Genomic DNA, 27,796 nt, shown 5'->3' on the forward strand with positions numbered 1-27,796 from the left:
TCGGGTCCAGATTTTAAATAATAGACGGGTCTTCGTCGGATCCGGGTCCAGCTTTTAAATAATAGACGGGTCCGGGTCGGGTCCTGGTCCAGCTTTCATAACAACAGACGGGTCCGGGTCGGTTCAGTGTAGCACATTTGCGGGTCTGATCGGGTTCGGGTAGGAATTTTTGGACCCGTGTAGACCTCTAATTGAAAGGGAACTATATTTTTTCTATTATTTTAACATTTAAAGTAAAAACAAAGTGGTCTGACTTATTTTTAGTGAAATTACAATAAATAAAACAGCTACACAAAACAAACACCATGCGGGCTGAATAAAAGCACAAATTCACTCTCTGACAGTAGATGGCCCTTAATAGCAGAAATACAGCTGAGGTTACCAGGATTACAGCTGCACACACTTATTACACGTATAATTTAATGCTAACAATAAATAATTATAAAAATATTGTTTTTTTGCCTTGACTGGGCTCACCAACTGGACATGCAAGCATAAACACGTGCATAGAATGCCTATGCATAAATCCGACCCTGACTATCAGTTTCAAAACCTGTTGATCTTTGACACTGTCCCTGTCGATCCCAAACAAAAAGTAGATACACATACATTAAACACAATTAATGTTCAGTTTAGCACCTCTCTCTCTTCCTTTAAATCCTGCTACTGCATTGATTTGCAGTGCTGCATTCACCTTTTTATGATTGTGTTAAGCTTATCACCTGAAATTGGCACTCTGCTGTTGACTCACATAAGAAAAGATTTTAAGACAGCCGGCCAAATTTCAGGGATTTCAATATACTGTTTACTAAAACTAACATTTATTTTTATTTATTAATTGCACTTTTTTCACTGTTACTTATTTTTAAAGGTTTTGCTAGTGTAAAGTGACATATATTTAGTATAATAAAAATATATTTATAAATTAATAAAAGTTTTCAGGTTGGAAGTCTTTGTTATGTAAATTATTCAATAGGTAGTGCTTAATAGCACTCCTCTTAACCACACCCCTGAAAAAATCTACTGAAATGAGGAGTTTCATGACATGTTAAAGATATTTTTAATACAGTATAAAATAAAGTAAAAAGCTATTATAAAAATTAAACCAGTTAGAAATACTTACTGTATTGTCTTTAGTTTACAGTGCTTATCCTCTAACAAAGCAGCCAGGTGCTTCACTGTTGTGTCTGTTAATTTATTTTTAGTCAGTTTCAGCTCTGTCAGGAGTAAAGGGTTTTCTTGGACAATGTCCATCACAGCCTGACAGCCTTTCTCAGCATCAGGACTCAAAAACCTGCAAAAGGGAAGTTGCAGAATTATTTAAGTCAGGGGTTCCCAAACTTTTTTTCCTGCACACCCCCTTCTATGTCCCAACCGGGTTGGCGCACCCCCAATCCCCACTTCAAAAAAAAAAAAAAATAAACGCTACAAAGATTTGCTTTTAAAGGTAGGGTAACAGATTTGATCCTGAAACATTTTTAGTTATGCTGGTTAAAAGTCTCCTCGCATCCTGATAGCAATCACTGTGTTAAGTTGTTTAAATGTATTTGTTAAAATTTTTGTCATCTGTGAAAGGCGTAGGACCAAAAAATGTTCTACAAATCATAGATTTCGGTCCGAACGGACGTTTCCTTTTATGTCCCTCATACGTAAGCGTAATTTGAATTCCCATTTCCCACCGCGCAGCGAGTCCACCCAGATACCATACGTCATCGGCGCGTTCACGTGCGCTCTGTCTGTAAACAGCGAGAACACCAAACTTTTCTGCTGAATTGACAACCTACACAGGAGCAACAAAACTAAATGCATCTTTTATAACAACAACAGCAAAAACTTCCTGGATCAGCAAGAGCAAAATTCCAAATTAACATCAGTAACTTTAGTGCTATACCACGAGATGAAAACAGCTGCAGGAGGCAAAGGGTCTGAAACTGTTGCACTGTTTATTTTGGTAAGGTAGGTACGCGATATGTTTGTATTGAGAAGGATTCAGATATTATACTTTGATGAAATGTTGTGTTGCTTATGAAATTTGTGTTCGTTTTCCGTATTAGCATAACGATATAGTTACTACGTCTACACAACCGAACGTGTGCTTAAACTAATTCTGATGTAAACCAGTTGTTTATGTTGGTTATTTTGGAAGTGTTATTCACTTTGTACTGCAAAGTTTTCTCACTGGTGAATGAGACATGAGACGTGACCGTCTGATCTGTGCGTGTTCATGTGTTTGGAAAGAGGCGTGACTTTGGAGAGCGATTTGACTTGAGGGTGGGATCGGGATTTCATTGCTAGGCGGCTACCGTTAGCATTTTTCAAAATGTGTTACCCTACCTTTAAAGACTCATGTTTAATCATGCGAAAATAACCAGGGGCCGGTTGCAACAGCCGGACGTTAAGAAGTTGGGTGTAAGTCCTACGTCGAGCTTAGCTACGTCTGACATTGTGAAAAATATTTACGCGTGTTGCACCATCTGAAACTACGACCAGATGCAGCTACGCTCAGCATAGATGATGCGCTCCCCCGTGTATGCGTTTAACGACTGTGATATTTAGATGCCATTCGAGTTTACTATGGTAAAAAACGTACAGTTACTGCCGTCAGCTAATAGATGATATATTAGAGTTTCCTCATGGTTACCAGTGCGCTCTCCTTCTAGATGCGTGCGTAACGTGCAGATCATTCACGAAAGCCTTTACTGTTCGCACAAAAGGTGTATAATAGTTTGCAGATTCATTATAACAGCAACAAAATTAAATGAAAGCTTTTAATAAATTCTCTACAGTGTCTTTGTAAGTATTTATGTATTTTATTATATAATTCATTGGCGGTCTCTTTACCATGCATGAAAAAACATTGCTCGCGTATGTGCATTAGACGTCCCCATGTCTCGTCACATTTCATTATTTTAAAAAAAGTCTCTTTCTCTTGGTCCCTCTCCTCCTTTGTGACTAACAACTTTATCATAAGACGTCCCACACTTGACAGTTTCCCTGATTTCAGCCAGTTAAGCATATTTATAATATATATGGAATGAATAAAACGAGTTGGCATGCATATAGCTGCTGCAGTGCATAACAGAAGAGCAGTGCGTAAAAAAAAACAGCAGCTGTCTTCTACGTTTCTCAAAAACTAAGTAATTATAGTTCCCTTTCAATACGGTTCACTTCGCATTGCGTCAGTTTGCTGACGCTATGGGGGGAAACTCCTGTTTACTCCGTGATTGAAGCCTATTGGTTAACGTCTGTAGAAAATACAGACCAATGACGTTTGAGCCCGCGCGGGGGCGTGGCACACGTCCCTATATAAGCCGGTGAAATACGTCAAGAGCTCATTACTTTTCTCCTTCAGCGCGAACCTTCTCGCTGCTCCGAAGAAGAAGCCCTTACTCGCCGTCGATCCAAGCACTGCAGCGGACTACAACACACCAGCGTGTTCCCCTGCCGCTTTCCGGTGAGCCTACAAGAGTATCTAAAAGAGCAGAAGCGCGTTGAGATAATGTCGCTTCGGCATTGCGGCTCCTGCCGAGCCCCTTTGCCCGTGGAGGATTTCCACAAAGAGTGCGTCATCTGTCTGGGTCCTGCCCACGCCGAGGCCGTACTCACTGAGGCGGGCTGCGCCCACTGCGAGCTCCTTCCTATCGCGGTGCTGCGCTCCCGCCTCGATATCTTTAAACGGAAGGCTTCCCGTGCTCTCCCGCCTAAACAGCAGCGGAGCCGTGAAGCTGGAAGACACCCTGAGACCGAGTCCACGCCGGCTCATCCCCCGCGTGCTCTGTCTCCCCGCCGTCATCCTGTCACCTTCGCCCGTGAGGACTTACGCCCCCTGCCGAGTGCTAGCGGCATGGTTTCCTTTGGGTCCGGTGACAACTTGGAGATGATGTCATCCTCTGAGGAGTTGGAGGATTGGGCGGCTTCGGATGACGACGCCCACGCAGCCGCCGCCGATGAACCTACCGAGTCGCGTCCTCACGACTCTGAGCTCATCCGCATCTTGACGCAAGCTACGGCGGAGCTCAATATCAAGTGGTCGCCGCCGTCAGAGCCTCAACTCAGCCGGTTGGACGAGTGGTTTCTGCAGCCCGGGCGCCGTCAATCATCCCGCCAACGGCAGGCGCCGTTTTTCCCTGAGGTTCACCAGGAGCTCACCAAATCCTGGCGTGCTCCCCACTCCACCCGAGCTCAGAGCGCCCTCTACCACGTCCTCTCCGTAGTGGACGGCGCCGACGAACACGGCTACTCTAAGATGCCGCCGCTCGAGGAAACTGTCGCCGCCCATCTCTGCCCGTCTTCAGCCGGCGGATGGAGGGCTAAGTTGAACCATCCGTCGAAGCCCTGTCGCCTGACATCGACCCTGGCGTCGAAATCCTACGCCGCCGACGGACACGCTGCATCCGCTCTCCATACGATGGCGGTACTGCAGGTATACCAGGCAAAACTCCTCCGTGACATGGACGAGTCAGGTCCGGACCCGTCGACCTTTCAAAACCTGCGCAGCGCGACTGATCTGGCCCTTCGCGCCACTAAAGTCGCCACTCAGGCTGTAGGAAGAGCCATGGCCAGCCTGGTTGTTCTGGAGAGACATCTGTGGCTGAACTTGACGGAAATCAAGGACACGGACCGGGTTGCCCTTCTTGACTCGCCCGTGTCACCGTCGGGGCTCTTCGGCTCCGCTGTGGAGGGGTTCACCCAGCGCTTCACTGAGGCACAGAAATCGTCGCAGGCTATGCGGCATTTTCTACCGAAACGATCTGCCTCAGCGTCTGAGACCGGCCGCCCAAAACCGCCGCCAACTCAACGCCCTAAGCCAGCACCAGCTCAGCCCCAGCCGAGAGCTGAACCGGAGGTCAAGCGCCAGCGTCCTGCACGACCGGCTGGCCCGCCTCGACGCCGCGGTCCCCGTCCTAGGATTACGCTGGACCCGACGCCGGCACCGCCTCCCTGAAGAGAGTCTGAGGAGGAAAAGAGGCTCTGGTCCCGCTTCGGCCGGCCCGCCCTCGAAAGTTCTGCGTGTTTCAGTCCCCTCGGGCGCTGGACACACCCTCGCTGTAACAGCGAAACACAAATTTTTACCTTTTCACAAAAAGAGCAAATTTCCTCCTCTGTACACACAAACACACACACACGGCTTAACGTCCATAAGCATATCGACGCTCGCCGTCAAATTTCACGTTTGGCAATCCACCCCCGGTATGCCGGGCTGGATTCTAAACGTAATCCAACACGGTTATTCACTTCAATTCGCCCGGAGACCACCCCGGTTTCGCGGCGTTCTCTACACCACTGTCCCAGACGATCGTATACAGATCCTCAGGGAAGAGGTGCGTTCTTTATTACTAAAAGACGCGATAGAGACGGTCCCGGCGGATCAAAGCGAATCAGGCTTTTACAGTCGTTATTTTCTCGTTCCAAAGAAAGACGGCGGCCTCAGACCGATATTGGATCTACGCGTTTTGAATCGCGCTCTTGCCAAACGGCCGTTCAAAATGCTTACAGCCAGACGAATCATGGCGTTAATTCGACCGGGCGATTGGTTCATATCAGTGGATCTGAAAGACGCTTACTTTCACATTCCGATAGCGCCACGTCACAGGCCGTTCCTAAGATTCGCGTTCGACGGGACAGCATACCAGTACAAAGTTCTGCCCTTCGGATTATCTCTAGCACCACGCACATTTACCAAATGTGCGGATGCGGCTCTCGCCCCTCTCAGACAGAGCGGCATCCGCATATTGAATTACCTCGACGATTGGCTTATTCTGGCACAGTCAGAGAGGGAAATTACTGCGCACAAGACCGTTGTACTCCAGCATTTGGAGAATTTGGGGTTCAAAATCAACCTCCAGAAGAGTTTGCTCACCCCCACGCAGCGAATCACGTTCTTAGGCACGACGCTCGACTCATTAAAGATGCGGGCATGGCTTACACAGGAACGCGCGCTCACGGTCAGACGCGAGGCGGCATCGTTCAAAGCGGGTTCACATCTCCCTCTCAAACGATTCCAGAAAATGCTGGGTCTGATGGCAGCAGCATCCCCACTAATACCGTTGGGAATGCTGTTCATGAGGCCGCTTCAGTTTTGGTTGAAAGCGAAAGTTCCGCCCTGTGCTTGGTTGTCGGGCCGCTTATTAATCAAAATCACGTACAGCTGCGTGAAAGCGCTTTCGATATGGACATCCCCTCACCTTTTCCTCTCGGGCACGGAGCTCGGCTCCATGAGCAGGAGGAAAGTGGTGACTACGGATGCGTCTGCGACGGGTTGGGGCGCTCACTGCGACGGCGAGCTCGCCTTCGGTGCGTGGAACAACCAGTTGTCTCAGCTACATATCAACCACCTCGAGATGTGGGCGGTTATCTTAGCGCTGCGACACTTTCGACCGAAACTCCAACATCAACACGTTCTAGTGCGGTCGGACAGTATGACGGTGGTTTCGTTCATAAACCACCAAGGAGGGCTGAGATCTCGCTCCCTATCCAGGCTGGCGAAACGGCTTTTATTATGGGCTCACGCGAACGTACGTTCGTTAAAAGCGACTCACGTACCGGGTGTAGCCAATACGGGTGCAGACATTCTCTCGCGCAACGGTCCGCCGCCGGGAGAATGGAGACTGCATCCTCAGACGGTCGAGAGAATATGGACCGTCTTCGGCCGGGCGGAGATCGATCTGTTTGCATCAGACGAGAACGCGCATTGTCCGATCTTCTTCTCGAGACATCACGATGCCCTGTCGCAAGCATGGCCGGCGTGTCTTCTGTATGCTTTTCCTCCGGTGGCCCTGTTACCACAGGTCCTTCAGAGGATAAGAGAGACGAAATGCGCGATAATTCTGGTCGCTCCGTTTTGGCACAATCAACCGTGGCTCCCCGACCTATGGCAGCTGAAAACATCAGCACCATGGCCAGTACCGCTGAGGAAAGACCTCCTATCTCAGGCGAGAGGGACGATATGGCATCCACAGCCGGAGCTATGGAATCTACACGTTTGGTCTCTGAACGGCAACCTTCACGCCTTTCAGGACGAGTGTTAAATACTCTAACTGAAGCTAGGGCCCCATCTACCAGGCGCCTTTACGCTCAAAAGTGGTCTATTTTTTCTGATTGGTGCACGACGAAAGACTTAAACCCAAACACCTGTGAAGTGGAGCATATTCTCTCCTTTCTGCAGGAAATGCTGGACAGCGGTCGCGCGCCCTCGACGCTTAAAGTGTATGTGGCGGCGATAACGGCGAATCACGCCCTTATCGCCGGTCGCACCGTGGGAAAACATGATCTAATCATTAAATTCCTCAGAGGCGCTCGCAGACTACACCCACCGCGACCTAACACGGTCCCGTCTTGGGATCTGTCCACGGTCCTGAAAGCGCTGCGCGGTCCCCCTTTCGAGCCCCTCGAGCAGGCTGACCTGCGCGCTCTCTCGTTTAAAACCGCTCTCCTCCTGGCGTTGGCATCGGTTAAACGAGTGGGCGATTTACACGCGTTTTCAATTGACCCGTCGTGTCTGGAATTCGGTCCTAACGATAGCAAAGTGATCCTTAGACCGAGAGCGGGATACATTCCTAAAGTTTTGACCACGCCATTTAGAGTTCAGGTGGTTTCACTTCTCGCCCTTCCAACGGCGGACGGCGAACAAACCCCGAACACGCTCTGCCCCGTCAGAGCGTTAAGAATATACACGGACCGTTCTGCCTCATACCGCAAGTCAGATCAGCTGTTCGTAAGCTTCGCACAACATTCCTTAGGTATGCCGCTCACTAAACAGAGGCTATCTAAATGGATCGTCGAAGCCATTGCTTTGGCTTACGCCTCCCTGAATGAACATTGTCCAGTTGGTTTAAAAGCTCACTCCACGAGGGGTATGGCTTCATCTTGGGCTTGGTCTACGGGGATTTCTATCGTTGACATTTGTAACGCGGCCGGCTGGTCCTCGCCGTCTACGTTTGTCAGATTTTATAGCCTGGATGTCCCTGCCTTACAAGCACAGGTCTTATCGGCTTAATGATTCACGCGATTGCGTTTCTGTATGCCTTCACGGTGCGTTGCTAGCTCACCGTCATGGCTACCTATTAATAAATCATGCACAGCTCGCGGCGCGCTCAGGGAACCCGCCGTCTCGTGCTCTATTGTATATGCATCATGGTGCGTTTAGAAACTTCACTGTATGCGTATTACTGTCTCATATATGGTGCTTACACTTGCGCTCGCTAGAGCTATGTATATGCTGGGTTAGGGCCACATGCAGTGTCTCTCCGGTAAGGGCACCTCAGTCCGTTGTGTATGCACGGCGGGATGGGATTACGTTCCCCCATAGCGTCAGCAAACTGACGCAATGCGAAGTGAACCGTATTGAAAGGGAACGCTTAGGTTACTCATGTAACCCCGGTTCCCTGAAATAACGGGAACGAAGCATTGCGTCGCTGGCCGTGCTACAAACGTCTACGCAGCGAGTGTTATTCGGCTGCGCGCTTCAGTCGAATAATAATGAGCTCTTGACGTATTTCACCGGCTTATATAGGGACGTGTGCCACGCCCCCGCGCGGGCTCAAACGTCATTGGTCTGTATTTTCTACAGACGTTAACCAATAGGCTTCAATCACGGAGTAAACAGGAGTTTCCCCCCATAGCGTCAGCAAACTGACGCAATGCTTCGTTCCCGTTATTTCAGGGAACCGGGGTTACATGAGTAACCTAAGCGTTTTTTATTTAAAATAAAAGCGATTACATGAAATGTTTACTGTTCATTTTTTTTTTTTTTTATTGGAAAAATCCCACTTAAAGAAACAGACCGCCATTACATTTTTCCTCTCGCGCACCCCCTGGTAGCAGCTTGCGTACCCCTGGGGGTGTGTGCACCACACTTTGGGAATCCCTGATTTAAGTTAAACCGGTTCACATGTACATTTGGAAAAACTCCATAATAAAAAGCTTGTGCAACGTTTTTGTCCTTTTTAAATCATATATTCATTTTGTCAACTGATGCAGATACATATTTGTTTATTTTTTACTGCTATTAAAAACAACATTTTATGGCTTACTTCAGTGTTTTCAGTGTACAGTTTGATTTCTTTTGTACATCGGTGAGCTTTTTCACTCCCGATTCTCCAGGATCATTTCCTGTGAGATCCAGCTCTGTCAGGTGTGAGGGGTGTAACTCCAGAGCTAAAGCTAAAGATTTATAACCTTCTTCTGTAATACTGCAGTTTGAAAGTCTGAAACAAAAATTCCAGTTAAACATTAGGTATAGCAAACCATAGTAGATTAAATGTATTGTATATACAATGCTGAAAAAAAGTCTTGGAACTCCATGTCACCATTACATTTGTTGTTTGTTTTGCAATGGTATAATGACCATATACAATTATTTCTCAATATAATACAACTAAAGTACAGTACATACAGCAGCATTAAAAGACTGAATATAAGTATTTATTACACGGCTCTCTGGAATGCTTGATTCTGATTGGTCAGTTGAGACATTTGCAGGTTCGTTATTTTCAAATAATAACCGCTCCAAATTAATAACGCATAGCCGGACTACTTGCACGAGTAAAATCGCTCCGCGCCAATAAAGATCAATAAAGATTACTGTCTGTTTGGCGCCATCTTGTGACAAACACTCGACAACCACGACAAGACACAGAGAGCTTACTGAGACTGAACTTGACAAAATAGAGCATGACAGCTACGAAGCCAACACACACAAAAATACAGAATGGGCATTAAAACTTCTCAAAGACTGGCTAAAAGAGAAAAAATGGAGACAAGTATGAAGCAGAGGATCTTAATAAGGTATTACGATCATTTTATGCATCTGTGCAAAGTTTCGCGGAAGGAAAAACATGTTAATTTAAAACAAATGCCAATAAAATTTTCAAGTTTCAAATTCATATTCACGTCCAGTTTTTTTTCTTATGTGGCAAGTAGCCGTGTAATAAGCGGGATAATGTAGAGGCAGCCGGTAGTTATTGGGAAATAAGCCCCTTCAGTGTGATACAAGACCCTCCGCTTCGCGTCGGGTCCTGATCACACTGTCGGGGCTTATTTCCCAATAATTACCGGCTGCCTCTACATTATCCCTTACTTAATGTGATCTCCTCTTCCATTTGAGCAATAGCAGGAACCTGCAGGATCTCTTAAACCTAAATTAAATAAAAAACTATTTTTTATTCTTATCTAATGACTACACTAAATTCTGACCTTTGCTAGAAATAGCAGTTTTCGGAAATCGCCCCCGATCACTTGGTTTCAGACTCGATCGGAATCGGACGTTACCTCCCGATCAGGACTCGGATACATATGCAGGGTTTAAAATCCTGCGTTAAGGTCTCGCTCTGCTCCATGCCAGTGTACGCGCTGCGCTGGTCCATGTGGACTGACGAGAAGAGAATGGCGTTTTTCATTCATAGGCTTCACACTCGTGCGTGCGGGGAACTCACGACAAAACCAGGTTTTTACCGCTCATTTAAACGACGCGTTGATCGTTTTTGTCACCATGTGCTCAGACGCAGCTCCGCGTCTCACTCAGAACCTCAAGAACGCGCATTCGCGCAGGATCATTTGACATTACTGTAGAGATGAGAGATAGAGATAAGAATGGTGCCCACGTCGAAAAAACTTAATAGAAGTCTAGAAACAAAGTATTAAAGTATGTATAGCCATGTCCAGGGTGCGATTTGCCCGGGGGGATGCCTGGGATTTCCCCCTTTCTGGTCAATGTATCCCTGCCTCTGCTTAATTATTTTTAATTAAGACTTGGATAAATTTATCCCTCCCTCAAAGTGATCAGTGCTACTACACTAGTGGCAAGATGGATCACAAAACTTATCACGGATCCGTGGTTTGATTAAAGTAAATTTTATTTTAAAATGCGCTACTTTGGCTTGCTCTGATATAGCTACCGCGCAGCCCGCAGCCTCTCTGTATTCACCACTCTGCAGACTTGCTCAATGTCCCGCCCACGGCGCTATCTGATTGGTTACACACCCGGTTACACCTCACGAGTAATAGCCTATCAACACTTGCGAGATGGTTGTGGAAAAAACTAAAGAAATGTTGATTGATTTTAGAAAGAATCCTCCACCCCCCACCCACTCTTCTATAAATGATCAGGATATAGAAGTGGTGAAGCAATAGACCAATTTAGAGTAGACGTCACAGTTACGTCACTGCAAGCTGCGCGCGCAATGCGGTTGCAGAAAAACAGTGGAAATGAATTAGACACAAGTGAAAAGAGCAAGATAACTCACTGGAAAATGTCCGGATGTGCTGTTAAGTGTCAGAATAAGAATGCCAAAAAAGATGGCTTTAATTTTTATAGAATACCATCGTCGAAGACATCATTTGAAGATAAACGTAGGTGTTTATGATTACAATAAGCCCTTAAACGGACAGAATGGAGCAAGGACATCATCTTAAAATCTTTTAATAATTAGAATAGAAAATAAGTAGAGAAGATGTCCGGTGTTCTGTCGAAGTCTGTTCCCTCCATGTGTTTCTTATAGCGTTTTTATCACGTTACAATTATAATTTATTAAGGAAGAAATAATAGAAAACAGGAAAATTATGAAATATTTAATAAACGCTATTATATATAATACATGATAGTATTGCTTTTACATGTACTTTAGCGATTCAGACTGTACAAATATTTGATTTAGCAAAAAAGAACAATACATATACATTACATACATGCATATCAGTAGCCAAGCCATTTAAACTTTTTATCTATCTAAAAAAATAAACGTAACGTGATTAAAACGTTATAAGAAACATGTATTAAAGGGAAACATATAGGAATCAGACTTCAACAGAACACCGGATCCATAAAAATCACGGTTTAATGCTAAAACACTTCACAACCCTACTGCGGAGCAGTCACTTTCTGCAACCAGTTTGGCTCCGCCCACAAAAAACGTCATCTCTGTTTGCAAACACGAAATTGGTCTATATAAATACCTTGGAATTATTATCGATGACAAACTCACCTTTGAGCCACAGGTAGACGCTGTCTGTAAGAAATCACATCAACGTATGTTTTTTTTCCGTAAACTTCGGAATTTTAATGTTGATAATACTTTTATGAGGATGTTTTACTGTTTTACTTATTGAATCCACTATTTCATTTGCTCTTGTGAGTTGGTTCGGGTCCCTTTTACTTAAAAACAAGAACAGGCTTCAAAACATAGTGAAGGCAAAATTTCCCACAATCCCTTGCCTGATTTAAACACTTTATATGAGACTAGGACTGTCAAGAAGGCACATTCAATCTTAGCTGATCCATGCCACCCATTGTACGGCTGTTTTATTTTGTAGCCGTCAGGTCGTAGATTCAAACTGCCTAAATGCAGGACCAACAGACACAAACATTCTTTTGTCCCCGCTGCTATAGGTGGTCTTAACAAGTTAATGTGAGTTGTGGACTTCTGTGTTGTATGTATTTAATTTATTTCTGTTGATTGTATGGTTGTTGTTTTGTGTAATGTGTATTGTATGCTGCTGCACAACAAATTGCCCCTCGGGGATAATAAAGTTTCTTGAACTTGAACTTGATCTGTGTGTCAAACGAAGGAAGGCAGCATTCAGCAGCATATTATTCAGCATATTAATAAAGCGGGAATAAACATCACAATCTGATAATCTGTTTATGATGACAAGGAGAGTTAGTGTACCAGTCACACCACGGAGAATGGCCGAAGTTACACATATGATAAACGCCAATAATGTCACGGCTGGTTTGGTGGAAAAGAACCCAAGTCCAGATGAACGTAAATAAACATAAGATTTATTTACAAAGTACAACATAAAACACCCACGAGGGGGTAAAACGGGTAACATATGATAATGAGACTAAACTTAACAAAGGAACAACACTAAACACCAAATAACAAGGACTTAAGGGAATGAGATACAGGCAACACGGAAGGCGTGAACTAAAACACTGTATCAAAATGAACGTACGAGCACAAGACAGAGAACGAGAGGGCATTAAAACAGGTGAAAATCATTACATAATTAAAACGGGAGCACACAAGGGAGTGGGGTAAAAGTGACAAGACACTGGGAACACGTGGCCACAACACACAATGTGACTCCACATGTCCCCACACAAAACACAGTACTGCCATGATCTTGCCATATGAAATCAGACCTTAACACAAAGGTCTGGCAAGACCATGACAGGGACAAGACACTGGGAACATGTGGAAGCCACACACAAGATGACTCCACGTGTCCCCACACAGAACTGCCATGGTCTTGCCATATGAACTCAGACCCGAATCTAACACAAAGGTCTTTTCTATCATCTCGCTGTAGCACAGTATCGCAGTGTAACTTAAAGTTAACGTTATAACTTTAAAAGCAGCAGTACAACTGGTTCTACTGTGATGGTTTAACTTTGCAATCAATCCGTTGTTCAGCAAAGGCTAGCCTAGAGAAGTAGCCTATTAACCAAAGTAAAGTGCTGTTATGTGAACTGTCAATTTTTCTCTTTCGCGCAGGTTATGTTTTGAAAGACGATGTCCTGTAGCTCAGGCACGGCCTCACTTTTCAACAGGCCCACCTAAAACTTTTTTTTTTTTTACTACTTTTACTATATTCTAATTTTGTCAAGAATTATAAAAATTGTCAATAAGCTTAATTTCTGATAAATAGTCTACATGTTCAGTTTTAAAACCATTTTAAAAGCTGGTTATATTTTGATGTTTCTGCGCAAGTTCAGCAGACAGGTTCAGGTTCAGGTTTGTTCCGATCAGAGCTCGTGAGCGGAGAGCGCATTTCTGAATAGCCTATTAGAAATATTTTAATTAGAAATATTTAAAAAAATAATATTATAATGGCTTTTTGTTAGGTCGGACAATGATTACCAAATTTCTCTCTCGTATTGCTCCTCATAACCACTGAAACCAGTCGAACCAAAAGTCAAATTATTATGGACGGAAGTTATATGTGGCGGGTACAAAATGACTCATGACAAAATATGGTGGGTACGCGTGCACCGTCACCGAAATCGGTGCCTATGAAAACATCCCCCCTCTGTTTTTTCCACAAATCGCACCCTGTATATTTAGAGATTTAGAGATGGGCAATTTTTAGCAATAGCACATTATGTTCAAAATTTTGAGCTCATAAAAAAGATTTTTCACTTATTTAAATGACTTGTTTATGTTTTTATGCACGTTTAGTTTTGGTGCAATTTCCCAAACGTGTCATGACTTCGTTTTTATTGATTGCTATGTTTTGGTTTCTCTGTGTTTGTGTTTTGTTTTGACAGTTCTCACGTGCGCGGCTCCCTCACGGGTGTGATTATGTTATCTCCTTCACCTGCGTCACTCACAGCTGCAGCTCATTTGATGGCTAATGGTTCAGTATATATCCCCTGCGTGTTCAGTGTCTCGTTGCAAGTTCGTCTGTGTATGTTCTCGCCAGCTACTAGCGCTGCTAGTTTCTTGTCCTGTCTAGTCGTGTTTTTCTGAAAGCTCGAGTCTGTTCATTTATTATCCCCCCCCCCCCCCCCCCTTAATCTGTGCCCTCTGCTGCACAGGAATAATTCTCAAGATACTGTTTCTGTGATCGCTGACTGATAAAGAGACTGTTTTCTCCATCTACCTGTTTAAAGGAGCATTTCACCCATAGAAACATTAATCTTTATTGAAAGTGTGTCATATTTGTAGACAAAGTTTAACATACATTTAGAATTTTGTGCCTATTTGACAGAGAAAAGGGGTGTTTGTAGTCTCACCCCCTCAACAAATATATTGCACTTCCTTCTTTCAATGATGCAAAATGATGATTTTTACATCATTGAAAGAAGGAAGTGCAACACTGAAATCTGTATTTCTCCTGTCTCATCGGCAACTGAGTAAATGATGCATGACCATTCAAAAACATGACTGGGGTTCTAACTATACAAAGCTTAATGCAAATGGGTGAAGTGTCCCTTTAAGGACTGCTGTGCTATCTGCCAGGTCACCCACTGCTCTGCTTTCACCGAGAAGTTGTTTTTACACTCTCTCCACCGCAGCTTCGGCTGCTTTGATGGTTGGGCGCTGTCCAGTGTACCCATTCAGGGTCTGCTGCTGCGGTCCAGCTTGCCTGGTTAAATCTCTGCGGCATTTTAATAACTCCCCCTGTCCTTCCCCTGATAGCAATAGGCTCCGGGGCGGATCCGCAAACGATCCAGACCGGAGCTGTCGGCTTTGGAGCAGATCCGTTGCAGATCCGTTCCGGAGCTTATTGCTATCAGGGTCACAGTGGATTATTCACCCCGTCTCAAAGCAGTGGAACATTTTCAGTGACTCTCTGTAATTATATTATTGTTGTACTATACTCTCTCCCACCGTCCGTTTGTGTGGCCGGAGCCCGGACGTGTGTGGTTTACCTCTCCCCAGTGTGTGTGACTGCTCCCCGCCTCCAGCCGTCTGCCTCGGAGTGGCCTTTGCGCCCAGACTTGCAAATGTCAGTTTACTTCATTATTATTTAAATAAACTTTCTGTTATCCGCACTGGGATCTTCTGGGTTTTTTTGCCTGACAGAACGAACTTGCCTTCTTCCAATCACGTTTCTGCATCAGGAAAGTGGCAATCTGCAAACTTCTTCTTATCGAAAAAGTAAAAAAAAGTACCTTAATTTCAAACACTCATCCAGAGTCTTCGGCTGCGTGCTAGAGATTGTAACAAGACAAACCTAACCCCATCGCTTCCGAGTCCCCCCCAAAAAGAGACATTAACAGAGCACCCAAGTTCTGAGTCTCACGCGGAGAAAGACAGTAAAAGTAACAACAGGTATGTATTAATTTGTCTGAGTCTCCAGCCCTGTGTTGGGAGCCACTTACAGAGATCCCAAGTTCTGAGTTTCTGGCTTGTGCGTCTAGAGACAAAGTAAATCACACCACGTCCCAAGCTTCTCATCCAGAAAGGCAAACACCAACATCTGCAACAAGGTGAAGCTCAGAAGAGCAAAACATCACTTCAATAGACCTTCATCTGCGTGTTCCAGATTGCTAGGAAACTTCCACCTCAGGCACAGCAATATTGACGGAAGTTTGAGCAAGAGGGGGAGTAGTCAGGAGTGACGATGTTACTGCACGCCGAGGTCGAAGTGCTGCAAACCAGGTGCTCTTCGGCCATACAATATAGTTCACATTTTTTATCTGCTTAAAAATCGCCACATTTAATTTTGTGCCACCATACTTACTCGTGTAACTACTCATGTAAAAGTCTTTAAAAAGGGAAAACACGGAAGTGTTTGGTGGCTTCTAAATTCATCCCTGTTTGGATCATAAGGAGTGAATGGTGCTAGGACAAATGCTAACACATTCACGACGTGCTGAACAAAGATTAAGTGTACGCATTGAAAAAAGATAGGTATGTATTCATTTGTCTAAGTTGCGGTAAGAACATGGTAAAATATTGAAAAACATTGGTGATTTCCTTTAAAGGTTCTACTAGTTGGCCAGAATCTCACAAAAGAGGGGGCGGTGATGGCACAGTGGATAAGACACGCACCTTTGGTGTGAGAGACCCGGGTTCGAATCCACTGTGACACACCAATGAGTCCCTGAGCAAGACACTTAACACCTAGTTGCTCCAGAGTAGGGGTGGCACGGTCCATAAAAAAAATCAGAACCGTTCGGTTCGGAGCGTTTGTGTGCCGCACGGTTCAACGGTTCATGGCATGCGCAATGTAGTCTCATGCCCTGTATGTGACCTCAGATAGCGTGTTTCCCTTTCGCGCGAAAGAAGAGGTGACTGGTTTGGAGTATAAGTACTGCAGGTTATGTTACGTGTAGAAATGGCAAGTGGGAGAGAAAAGGAAGTCTGCCCGCAGTTGGAGGATGCGCCAGCGTCGTATAAGTTTGGTTTGTGGAAACATTTTTTATTTCATGTTACCTACGATGACAGCGGAAATAAAACAATAGATAGAATTGTAGTCTATGGGTTGAATGTGTTCGACAGCCACAGGAGATCGCCTTCTCTCTGCCCATTTATCTAATCTGAGGTACTAAACACATTTTACGTCTTTTCGTATTCAGCGCTATTTTTAGCCTTTCATTGATAAAATTAAAGCGGCTGATTTCCGCGTAGTTATATTTTGCTAGCGTGTGAAAGTTGCGCAATCTTATTTCAGAAATTGCCCCTCAAAGTAATCAGGACAGAAGTGGTCAAAAGTGGACAAAAGAGACTTAAAGAGATTTAAATATTACAGGTGTAAAGGTTATGTTTCTCTCTCGTCCACATATACTCTCAGTATTAAAGCAGCCTATCAGTGATAAAATTATGAGCTACACCGAAGTTGGCATTTTAATAAATGCAAGTTATCTTTGTGTGCTAAAAATGCACATAAAGTTCATGTAGATGGCAATACACATTCTCTTTTTTGCCAAATAAATGTAAAGCATGTTGAAATCATCAATGTCTTCCCTCTTGCTCTATCAAAATCTCATCTGGCTTTCCTCAGGGATGGTCCCAATAATGTGCTTAAAGTCAAATTCAGTTTGTGCATGATTACATGATATAACTTTTTTTTAATACTGTATCCTAAATTATGGATAATTAATACATTAATAAGATAATACATTTCTGGAGTGTTAAAAATTTAAAGAAAAAATAACAACAAGAACCGTACTGAACCGAGAACCGTGACCATCGAACCGTGAAACGAACCAAACCGAGGGTTTTGTGAACCGTGCCACCCCTACTCCAGAGGTGTGCGACCTCTGACATATTTAGCAATTGTAAGTCGCTTTGGATAAAAGCGTCAGCTAAATGAATAAGTAAGTAAGTAAAATTCTTCAGATAAATTAGATGACAAACTCCCTCCAATTTACATATTTTCTGTTTTGTTGAATGATCAATTTGAGATCAGTCTTATTGTTAAAATGAAATTCTTTAGCTGGTGCCCTGAGGTAAAAGAGAGAAGGGTCATCTGACGCACACACATGCACACACACTCGAGGCAAAGAGTATAGAACAGGGGTGTCAAATATACGGCCCACGGGCCGAACACGGCCCGCAAAGGTGTCCAGTCCGGCCTGCGTGATGATTTATACAGTATTATTAAATATTAAATACATATTTTAAAAACTCTTTTAGGCGGATGTCTAGTTCGTTTTTAATATAAGAGACTTGCGGAAAGCAGCAAAAGCGGAACATAGACTAAACACGGTGCCCAAAAATCTTGCTGTTTTATGTTACCGCTCCGCTAAAGATCCACTGATTCCGGTAATCCACTTCGTGTTTTCTCGCCCGCTCCGCAGCATCTCTGTGTCCACTCTCTGCCTGGAGAGTGAAGACGACAGTTTCCGAAGTTCGTTGCAGTAACAGGTAGATTCATTACATTATATCAGTTGTTAAACCGCAGAATTAGTAATTTGGAAGTGTTCTAAAAGTGCTAACAACTTAGCAAGCAAACAGCAACAAAATATCCACATTCTTAGTATTAACGTTACAATGCTTGTCTAGTCGATTTAATGTTCCCGATCAGATCTAAGTTAATATAAACACTCAATTTGCTGTTGTTGGCACAGTCTGTAGACAAAATATACAAAAAACACAAATGCCTTCAGAAAATATAGACAGAGAATGGAAAGGGATGCTGCTAAAGGCAGTTCAACATTGCAAACATGGATTCAAAGCTACATCAAGCCAGCAGGTAAATCATTTTGAATATTTAGCAGATTGTCACACTTTAATTCGTGTTATTATATTTCCCATTATAATCACTTGTCTAAGTTGATGCTGGTAATATAACACATCATATTTATAATACTTTATTAGAACCATAATAATAGTACCACCCCCTTTGTGCCCTTTTTGGTTTGGGCCACTGCCCCATCTAGCATTTTCATTATTTAAATGACTGTTCTCATTACAAATATATTCCAAAGAAAAGTGAATGGTTTATAAATAATTTTGGCATTAAGGTATAATTTTGTTAAGGTTTCATGCAAAGGAAGTAAAATTATGGCTTTTCAACCTAAGGCCAGTGGGTTTTGTAAAGATGTAAATTTGTGTGGCTAGTATGTACAGTATGAGTGTGACTTATGAAGTGTAGTTTTTACAGAGCTGTCTGTTTCACTAGTTTTCTTGCTAATTAATTAGTTTGTTTAGTTCATTTTAAGGTTTAAAAAATTATCCGTCCCTCACATTGTGCCGTTACTTACCATGCCGCCCTCAGCCTAAAATGAGTTTGACACCCCGGTATAGAAAAACAAGAGGGGAAACCCTGATTCGTTTTTGGCAACAGCCACTAGGTGGCGCTTCAGTAGCGCGGCCGCCACTTTGGAATGAAAATTCTCACAGCCAATTCATTCTCAATTCATTTTCAGCGAATCTCACAGCCAAATCAGAAGCGCAATAGTAAGTTTCTTAAATTAAATTTTTCTTCACTTGCTACACCTACACGAAACGCTGTATTGTCTTGTATGTATGTGTTGATTTGTTGTTGTTATCAGTTGTGGAATCCAATCATTAAATAGATACACATTTGAGGTCGTTTTTTTCTTGCTTTATTATGTAATTCTATTTTATGCTACTTTACACATTTACTATTATTATTAGTTACCAAGTCCACTTGGTATGAAATATATTTTGTACATATTAATCCCCACTACAAACATGATAATCTTATAGAACATGATGCATTGCTCTGTCTGTTATCCTAAATGCCACTTTTGGACAGTGGTTGTGTTTTTTTTACTGTACTTAATCCATTTTGAGCAATTTAGATGTATATGTGTGTATATGTGTATGTATATGGAGCCAAAATATTATGTGTGGATGAGTTTATGTCGGTATGTATGTATGTATGTATAGTTAGCCTATTTAAAAGTGGAAGTCTAAATATCTGAAAATAAGCTGGAAAAAGGGATTAATGATCACTGGTCTGATTGTATGTTATTCTGTGTTATCATCATTCCGTTTGAATTTGATTTTTTAATGTACAAAGTAGCTTATATTGCCATCACTTCTAGTTGACTCCCGAGTCACTCTCATTCCAAAATGGCGGATTCATAGGGCTGCTGCTGGGCGCTGGTGTTGCAATGGAACGTTCTATTGAGTTTCACTTCTTGTCGATATACGTTCTTTGCTCGAGGTGAAACTCATACTACCCAGTTGTTGCCCCGTGTGAAAATCACTACATTAATTCACTACATTAATTGGTTCCCGTGTAAAAATCGCTACAACACTATGATAGACAACATAACATGAAGATGATTCTCATCAACTTTTATAAGAATTTACATGATACAAACACACAAAATAAAAAAAAAATGGTTTAAGAATTTTCTTACTGTAAAATCTTCAGTTCACAGTTTGTATTCTTCAGTCCATCAGAGAGAAGCTTCACTCCTGAATCCTGCAGTTTATTTTCACTCAGGTTCAGTTCTGTCAGACTTGAGGAGTTTGAGATGAGAACTGAACTCAATGATGAACAACTTTTCTTTGTCAGATTACAGCTCTTCAGACTGAGAGAGAAATAACAAGATAACAGTGTGTTAAAGGCGTTCTAAGCGAATCTGCGAGACGTTAGTTTTTGTTGACGTTTGAATTGTTTTCAAAAAGACAGAGCGTAGCTAACTCCTCCCCCTCCCCCTCCCTTCCTTGCTTTCATAAACGCGCCCAACCCCAACCCCCACCCCCAAATCCTTTTTTTTGTTTATTGGCTGGAACACTTTGTTTTGTGGTGCTAGGTTTGGCCACTGTGTTGTTATTGCCATTTGTGAAGCCTGGGCTGTCTACAGAGATCGCAGTGTTTCCTCTAGGATTTTTTCCAGCTGTGGCGGCAGGGGGCGCCCATGATGATTATAAATGTACATTATTTTTTAAATGTAGAAAATAGGCAACAGTAAACTAACATGTATTTTTTTTATAATTTTCATGCTGTCATTTACTTTTCCTTATATTTATAGCATATTGCTTTTCTATGTTTGATCTAAATTGTATTTTCTTAAAAAATACGTTTTATAGCTTCGTACGGATCTTTCATTGTAGTTTTAATGTAGTGTGCTAGTTCGTGCTTGTGTTTAGCGTTACAGAGCTGTAGAAAAGTCACGCACTCCTGTTTGATAATCCGCACCGCTGTGATTGACAGAACATCCGAACAGATATCCGACATCAGCAGCAATTTTATTCCACACCCGGCCTGTTTGACATAAAGATCCAGACCCAGTCACACCGCAAATCGTGCAGTTAAATATAAACCTTTAACGGTCTAACCTTTTGGTGTTGGATGTTAGACCCGCAATTAATTCTATTGAGTCCCGACCTGCATCTACAACGCAAATGACACGTTAATATTATTACACTCGTTACCTCAAATATTATGCGTTTTACCCGCAGGTACCCCGACCCTCCTATCTGAAACCGATAAAACAGTCTCACCTTCTGCCACAAGTTTTTATTACCAACGTACTTCTCTTCCAACAGGAATAATGTAAGTTTCCTTCCAAACAGATTCGACTATTAATGTCTTGCAGTCCCATATAAGTAGTATTCAGTATTTAGCATTTTGTTTTTAGACAAGTATCTTATCATTTAATGTGAAGCTTTGTGAGTGTCAATCTAAAGCACAGAAGATTGACAGCTGAGTGGTCAGCAGTGCGCTGCGCTTATAGCCTATATTCTGAATAACTAATGGCCTGATAAGTTGATAATATGAGTACAGTGATTACAAATGAATGTCCAAAAAACTCGTAATATGTTAAATCGAAAGTTTAATTATGTCATTTCTCGCAGCCCTGCGCTGCGTCGGTGTACATGCGCCGGTGAACATCATACGCATGATGACCTTGCACCTTTTTACCCTAACTTTATTGTCATACAGATCAAAGTAAAACAACATTCGAAACTGTAAATGTTGTATTTTTATTTGTGTAAACTCACAATAAGGAGAAAACATTGTGCTTATTTAAAATAATTAAAAACATGACGTGCTTTCTGCTGCTTTGGTTTTAGAGCGCGTCACAAAAAAGAACAGAAACTCAAATAATTTTTTATTCGTTTTGTCAATCTGATAATTATTTAAGTGTAACATATGTCGTGTAGGCTTATTTATTTTATTACTATTTCTCAAAACAGATACGTAGCCTAATCATTATCTGTTGATTTAAATCTATTTGTGCATTAAACTAAACCCATGGGGGAAATTATGATATTTTAGGCGATTTATTTATAAATGAGTTTATAAACGCGAAGGAATTTATTTATTTTAAAGACAGCCAGTCTGACAGGGCTATTTATTTTGCGTGCTGCCGCGGGTTTTGTCTAGAAGGGATACAGCAAATGCAGAAAAGTTAATGATTAGATTTGGAGGTAGGATTATTAGGATGAAAACAGCGGCTCTGGCTAAATGAGATACAAATACATCCGTGTAACTACAATCGTGTGAAATTTTGTGTTTAGAGTTAGGTTTGGGTGAAGGATTACCCCGGATTTCCACCGACTGCGGAGCGGCTGCAGATCAGCTCCGCTGCGTTACGGCTCCGCACTCCGCCGTCCGCCAATACCCACCAGATCCGTATTTGTTGCAGAGCGGCTGCATGCCGAAGTGACGAGGACCCATGAGGTCTCGCAAATTCACGTGATGATCGCGCGATACCTAGTTCTGTCTCTGCCCATTGTGCCGTTGAATTATGACGTTTTTACAAACCAGCCCAGATCACAACACGAGATCTCACGTAGACAGAGCAGTAAATCAAATCCATCCAAAATTAAAAAAATAAGAAGGCTGCTAAACCATTTATTTATGCTCTATCTTTAATGTATTTATTTGAAACTCCCCCTGGCTCTGTTCTTGTCTATTATTTGTTGTTTCTGTATTAATGACTTTATTTGTGTGTGTTTCTAATGTTTGTATTGCAAATATTTAATAAAAAAAATTTAGATTTAGGATTCAGGTATGATCACGCGATAAAGTCATGGCTCCGCCCTGCGGAGCTGTCCGGCATCCGTCAAAAATAGAAGCTCTGCGTATTTGTGCCGGAGGGCTGCGGATGGCCGGAGCTGTGACGGATTCGGAGCGCAGTCAGTGGAAATACACACAATGACTTGAATGGAAATCGATTGACTCCGCCGCCGTTCTGCAGCGGATCCGCAGCCATTCCGCAGTCGGTGGAAATCCGGGGTTATGATAAAACAGTGCTCATCCGGCAAGATTTCGTTTGCTGTATCCCTTCTATCCACAACCGAAGGCGTGGCGGGGATGTTTTAGGCGTGGCGGGCCGCCACGGTAGAATGTATATAGCGAAAACACTGGATCGCGTTTTTTTACAGTTTGATCAGCGGACAGGCAGCAAGCAGATAGTGAGGAGATGTTTGCTGTATGTAACAAAAAATGTTTTATGGTCTAAAACGTGTCAATTCGCTTAGACAGGGTTTATACAGAAATCCTTAAATTAAATTTACTACTTTTTACTACCTTTTTTACTACCTTCAGAATATTTTTTAAAACCATCACGACACTGAATTGCAAGTGTTAATCAGCGACCTTTCTATTATTTACACAGATTTTGACATATATAACATACAAAAAAAGAATTAAAGTGAAAAAATTCTTCTGACTGAAATATTTTTCAGGCCAAGTCATATTCCTTTACCTAACACTTTATGTAGGCGAGACCAATAGCATTTTAAGGGGAGATTTTTTTTTGCCATAAATTCCACATTGAAGTCTCATGTGGCATATAGGTAGCTGTAGTTTGCAGGGCATTTCAGATTAAGGCGAAACAGCTAAATAACTCACTATATAAAAAGAAAACATGAATATCACCACCTTTAATGATTGTTTTATTAATTATTTATTAATTGTAAATGTATTTATTTTAGCATTTACTAATAATTTTTTAATCAAAGTTGAAACTGTTAACATTAGTGAATGCACCATGAACCACCGTCAATTACTGTAATGACATAAACAAGAATTAATTAATGCTTATATACTCTATATTTTTCATTGTTTGTTTGTTATATAATGCATTTACTAATGTGAACAAATACAACTTTTTAATATCATATTATTCAGTAAACATAAACAAATAATCCAGGGTCTGTTCTGTTCACACAACAGTTTACAGTCACAGCTCTAATACAGTAACGTTATGTATGAATATAAACCCTGAACGAGTTACTCGAGTCAAACTCGTGTAGAATTCGCACAGGATGTCTGTAACCATAGTGACAGTTGTTAATTGAATGACTGTACCTTTATCAACAAATTATTATGTTACAATAGAGGCAGCGCTGATGTGCTAGTTTATGCGCAATGTTTCTGCTGTTTACTTTCTCCTAAGACCTAAATGGTTGTGTTTATATGAGGATATTTGCAAAGACGGGATTTTTGAGGCATATGTGTTATTTAAGGCCAATAAAGCGGCAAAAATACGTACAACACATGCTCAATGAGAATCGAATGCGCGGCTTGCATGCTCTTCTGACACAGAAACTGCGGACGCACTGTTGTTTGTGTTTGAATGGCTTAAAATCACCTGTTTTTAAACTGCTGTGCTTAAATATATGTACAAATGTTACGTTTTTGTGACTACACGCAAATGCAACTGCAAGAACCGTCAGGTGGATGACATCAAAGTCCCGCGAGAGCATTTCGGAAGCAGTTTCCTCTTATGATTCCTTGTCAATCGCTCTCACAGGATTTGGATGTCATCTGCCTCTTGGTTCTTGTGGATCCACATGAAGTTTACCCACGAGTTAAACAAACCCGTTGTACCAGCCACTGGCTATATCAGCATAGCATGTAAAAGCGTGCCGCGGATGATCAGTAACGTGAGAAATCATTACCCCCAAAATACAGGACCCCTTACGTTAGTCATACTGTGCAAAGACACGCAATTACCTGTTTGGTTTTCTTATCCCACGAACTGAAAGGCTTGCCAATCTTCATTATTTCGCTAAGCCAAGTCAATCGTCTTTTACACCTTTATCGATCTTCAAAACATCGGAGCCTTCCTGCATTATAAGTTTGACCATGCTAGCTGAAAAAGTTTTACCTCAGCTTAACGTGATACAGTCAGAAAACCCGGAGTGGATCCGGTCCGTAGTGATTACAGAACGCTTACAGCGGAGAGAGGAACGTGATTTGGCTCCACTTCAGGCTTTGATCACATCCCAGAGACGAAAGATCTTTGATTATTTGCCCAGATATGCAGGTGATTTGAACTAATTTCCAGGCATCATAACATTACAAAAGGCAATCGAAAATTTACTACCTCGTCAGATGACGCTTACTACTTTTTACTACTTTTTACTGGCCTTAATTTGGCATAATTTAATTTACTACCTTTTACTACTTTTTACAACCCCGCGGAAACCCTGTTAGAGCACCTTTAAACTACAACTTTTACTTTATCACTCACAGTCAGATATAAAGAAAACAAGTGTAAATGAATGAAGAATGAGAATTATTTTTTTTCAATATTTAAATATTTTCAACCTTAAGTTTTAATTTTCCATATTGTATACTGTTGTCTTTAAAATATCATGTTATAAACAAGTATATAAATGGTTTAGGATTATATAATATATATTTTTATTGATAATTAAATTGTCTCTCACAAGAGGTAGTAGTAATTGTGTGTTTTGTCACAAAAATTGTTTAAAACTTCAGCTGGGAATCACAGAACAGCTTATTATCTAAACCCATAAAGAGTGAAACCATCATATCAACCAACAGCTTCAGTGCATTGAGTTCACAGCTATAAACATTGAGACATAGAAACACTGAGACATTAACACCTCACCAATAATCAAACACTGAACAACACTGATTCATAACTGACTGAATCTTTGTCCGTCTTCACTCCTCAACACTAATATACAGACACATTAAACTACACAAACTTACACCAACATAAAAACAACATACTGTATATCATCTAACATACAAACTCTCTTCATAAATTCATCTCTATTATTTAATTTAAAGATTAAATGACTCACTTGGCTTTTCTGGATGCTTTGATCACTGGCAGCAGCCTATGAAGACATTCATCTGATCGATCATATTTACTCAGTATAAACTCATCCAGCTTCTGATCTGAGTTCAGTAAAACAAACACCACAGCCGACCACTGAGAGGTAGAAAGTTTAACTCCAGAGAGACGACTGTTATCTTTTCTGTTCAGATATGTTTGTATCTCATTTACTAGAGATTGATCATTCAGTTCATTCAGACAGTGAAACAGATTGATGGATTTCTCTGGAGATTGATTGTCTCTGATCTTCATCTTAATGTACTCAACTATTTCCTGTCTGCTGTCAGATCTTCTTCCTGTCTGTGTCAGTAGATCTCGTAAGATCATCTGATTGGACTCCAGTAAGAGACCCAGAAGGAATCTGAGGTAAAGGTCCAGGTGTCCGTTCTCACTCTGTAAGGCTTTGTCCACTTCACTCTTCAGTAAATCACTCATAGTTGATCTGAACATGCTGAAGAGTCCTGATGTTTGTTGAGAAAATGAAAGAAAAACAAATAAAGAAGCGAGAAACTCCTGAATGCTGAGATGCACAAAGCTGTAGACTTTCCCCAGGTTCAGTCCAAACTCCTCTTTGAAGATCTGAGTACAAACTCCTGAGTACACTGAAGCGTCTCTCACATCAATGTTACACTCTCTCAGATCCTCCTCATAGAAGATCAGATTCCCTTTCTCCAGCTGTTGAAAAGCCAGTTTTCCCAGTGACAGAAGACTCTTTCTAACCTGTTGAAGATCTACCTCACATTTCCCATCATACTTCTCACTCTTTAGTTTGGTCTGAAAGATCAGGAAGTGTGTAAACATTTGAGTGAGAGTCTTGGGGATCTCTGCTTGACTCTCTGATTCACTCAACATTCTCTCTAGAACAGTGGCTGTAATCCAACAGAAGACTGGGATGTGACACATGATGTACAAACTCCTGGATGATTTGATGTGTTTGATGATTCTGTTGGACAAACTCTCATCATTTATTCTCTTGATGAAATACTCGTCCTTCTGAGGATCATTAAATCCTCGTACATCTGTGATCTGGTGAACACAGTCAGGAGGAATCTGATTGGCTGCTGCTGGTCGTGATGTTATCCAGATCAGAGCAGAAGGAAGCAGATTCCCCTTGATGAGGTTTGTCAACAGCACATCCACTGGCGCTGTGTCTCTTACATCAAACAAACTCTGATTGTTTGAGAAATCTAGAGGAAGTCGACACTCATCCAGACCATCAAAGATAAACACAACTTTGTAGTCATCAAAGTCTCTTGATCTCAGTTCTTTTGTATATATGAAGAACTGATGAAGAAGATCCATCAGACTGATATTTGTGTTCTTCATCAGATTCAGTTCTCTGAATGGAAGTGGAAATATGAAGTGAATATCCTGATTTGCTTTTCCTTCACTCCAGTCCAGAATGAACTTCTGTACAGAGACGGTTTTTCCAATTCCAGCAACTCCTTTAGTCAGCACAGTTCTAATGTGTTTGTCTTGTCCAGGTAAAGCTTTAAAGATGTCATTACATTTGATTGGTGTTTCTTGTGTCTCTGATCTTCTGGATGTTGTCTCAATCTGTCTCACCTCATGTTCATTATTGAGTTCTTCACTCCCTCCCTCTGTGATGTACAGCTCTGTGTAGATCTTATTCACAAGTCTTGAGTTTCCTTGACTAGATATTCCTTCATTTATTCTCTGGAATTTCTCCTTTAGTCTGGATTTGTGTTTTTTCACACATAAAGGTGCAAGTTCTGTTTTGTAAATGAAGAGAAATGGATGTGAAAGCATGAAATATGTCAAATAAAAGTAAATGAAGGTAATGTACAGGAA

At 42.0% G+C, this 27,796-nt stretch overlaps 1 protein-coding gene across 1 annotated transcript in view; it reads right to left on the reverse strand.

Moving 5' to 3' along the window:
• LOC135718251 (NACHT, LRR and PYD domains-containing protein 12-like) overlaps window positions 1-27,796 on the reverse strand; it is a 103,690-nt gene that overhangs the window by 57,838 nt on the left and 18,056 nt on the right. The window contains exons 5-8 of the mRNA XM_065240549.1: window positions 25,950-27,717; window positions 20,291-20,464; window positions 9,033-9,206; window positions 1,124-1,294 (exon numbers count right to left, since the gene is read on the reverse strand). Of these exons, the coding sequence (XP_065096621.1) occupies window positions 1,124-1,294; window positions 9,033-9,206; window positions 20,291-20,464; window positions 25,950-27,717 (2,287 nt within the window). The remainder of the gene's footprint in view (window positions 1-1,123; window positions 1,295-9,032; window positions 9,207-20,290; window positions 20,465-25,949; window positions 27,718-27,796) is intronic.

This window comes from Paramisgurnus dabryanus, chromosome 10, assembly GCF_030506205.2.
Source record: "Paramisgurnus dabryanus chromosome 10, PD_genome_1.1, whole genome shotgun sequence".
In the NCBI taxonomy this organism is placed as follows: Eukaryota; Metazoa; Chordata; class Actinopteri; order Cypriniformes; family Cobitidae; genus Paramisgurnus; species Paramisgurnus dabryanus.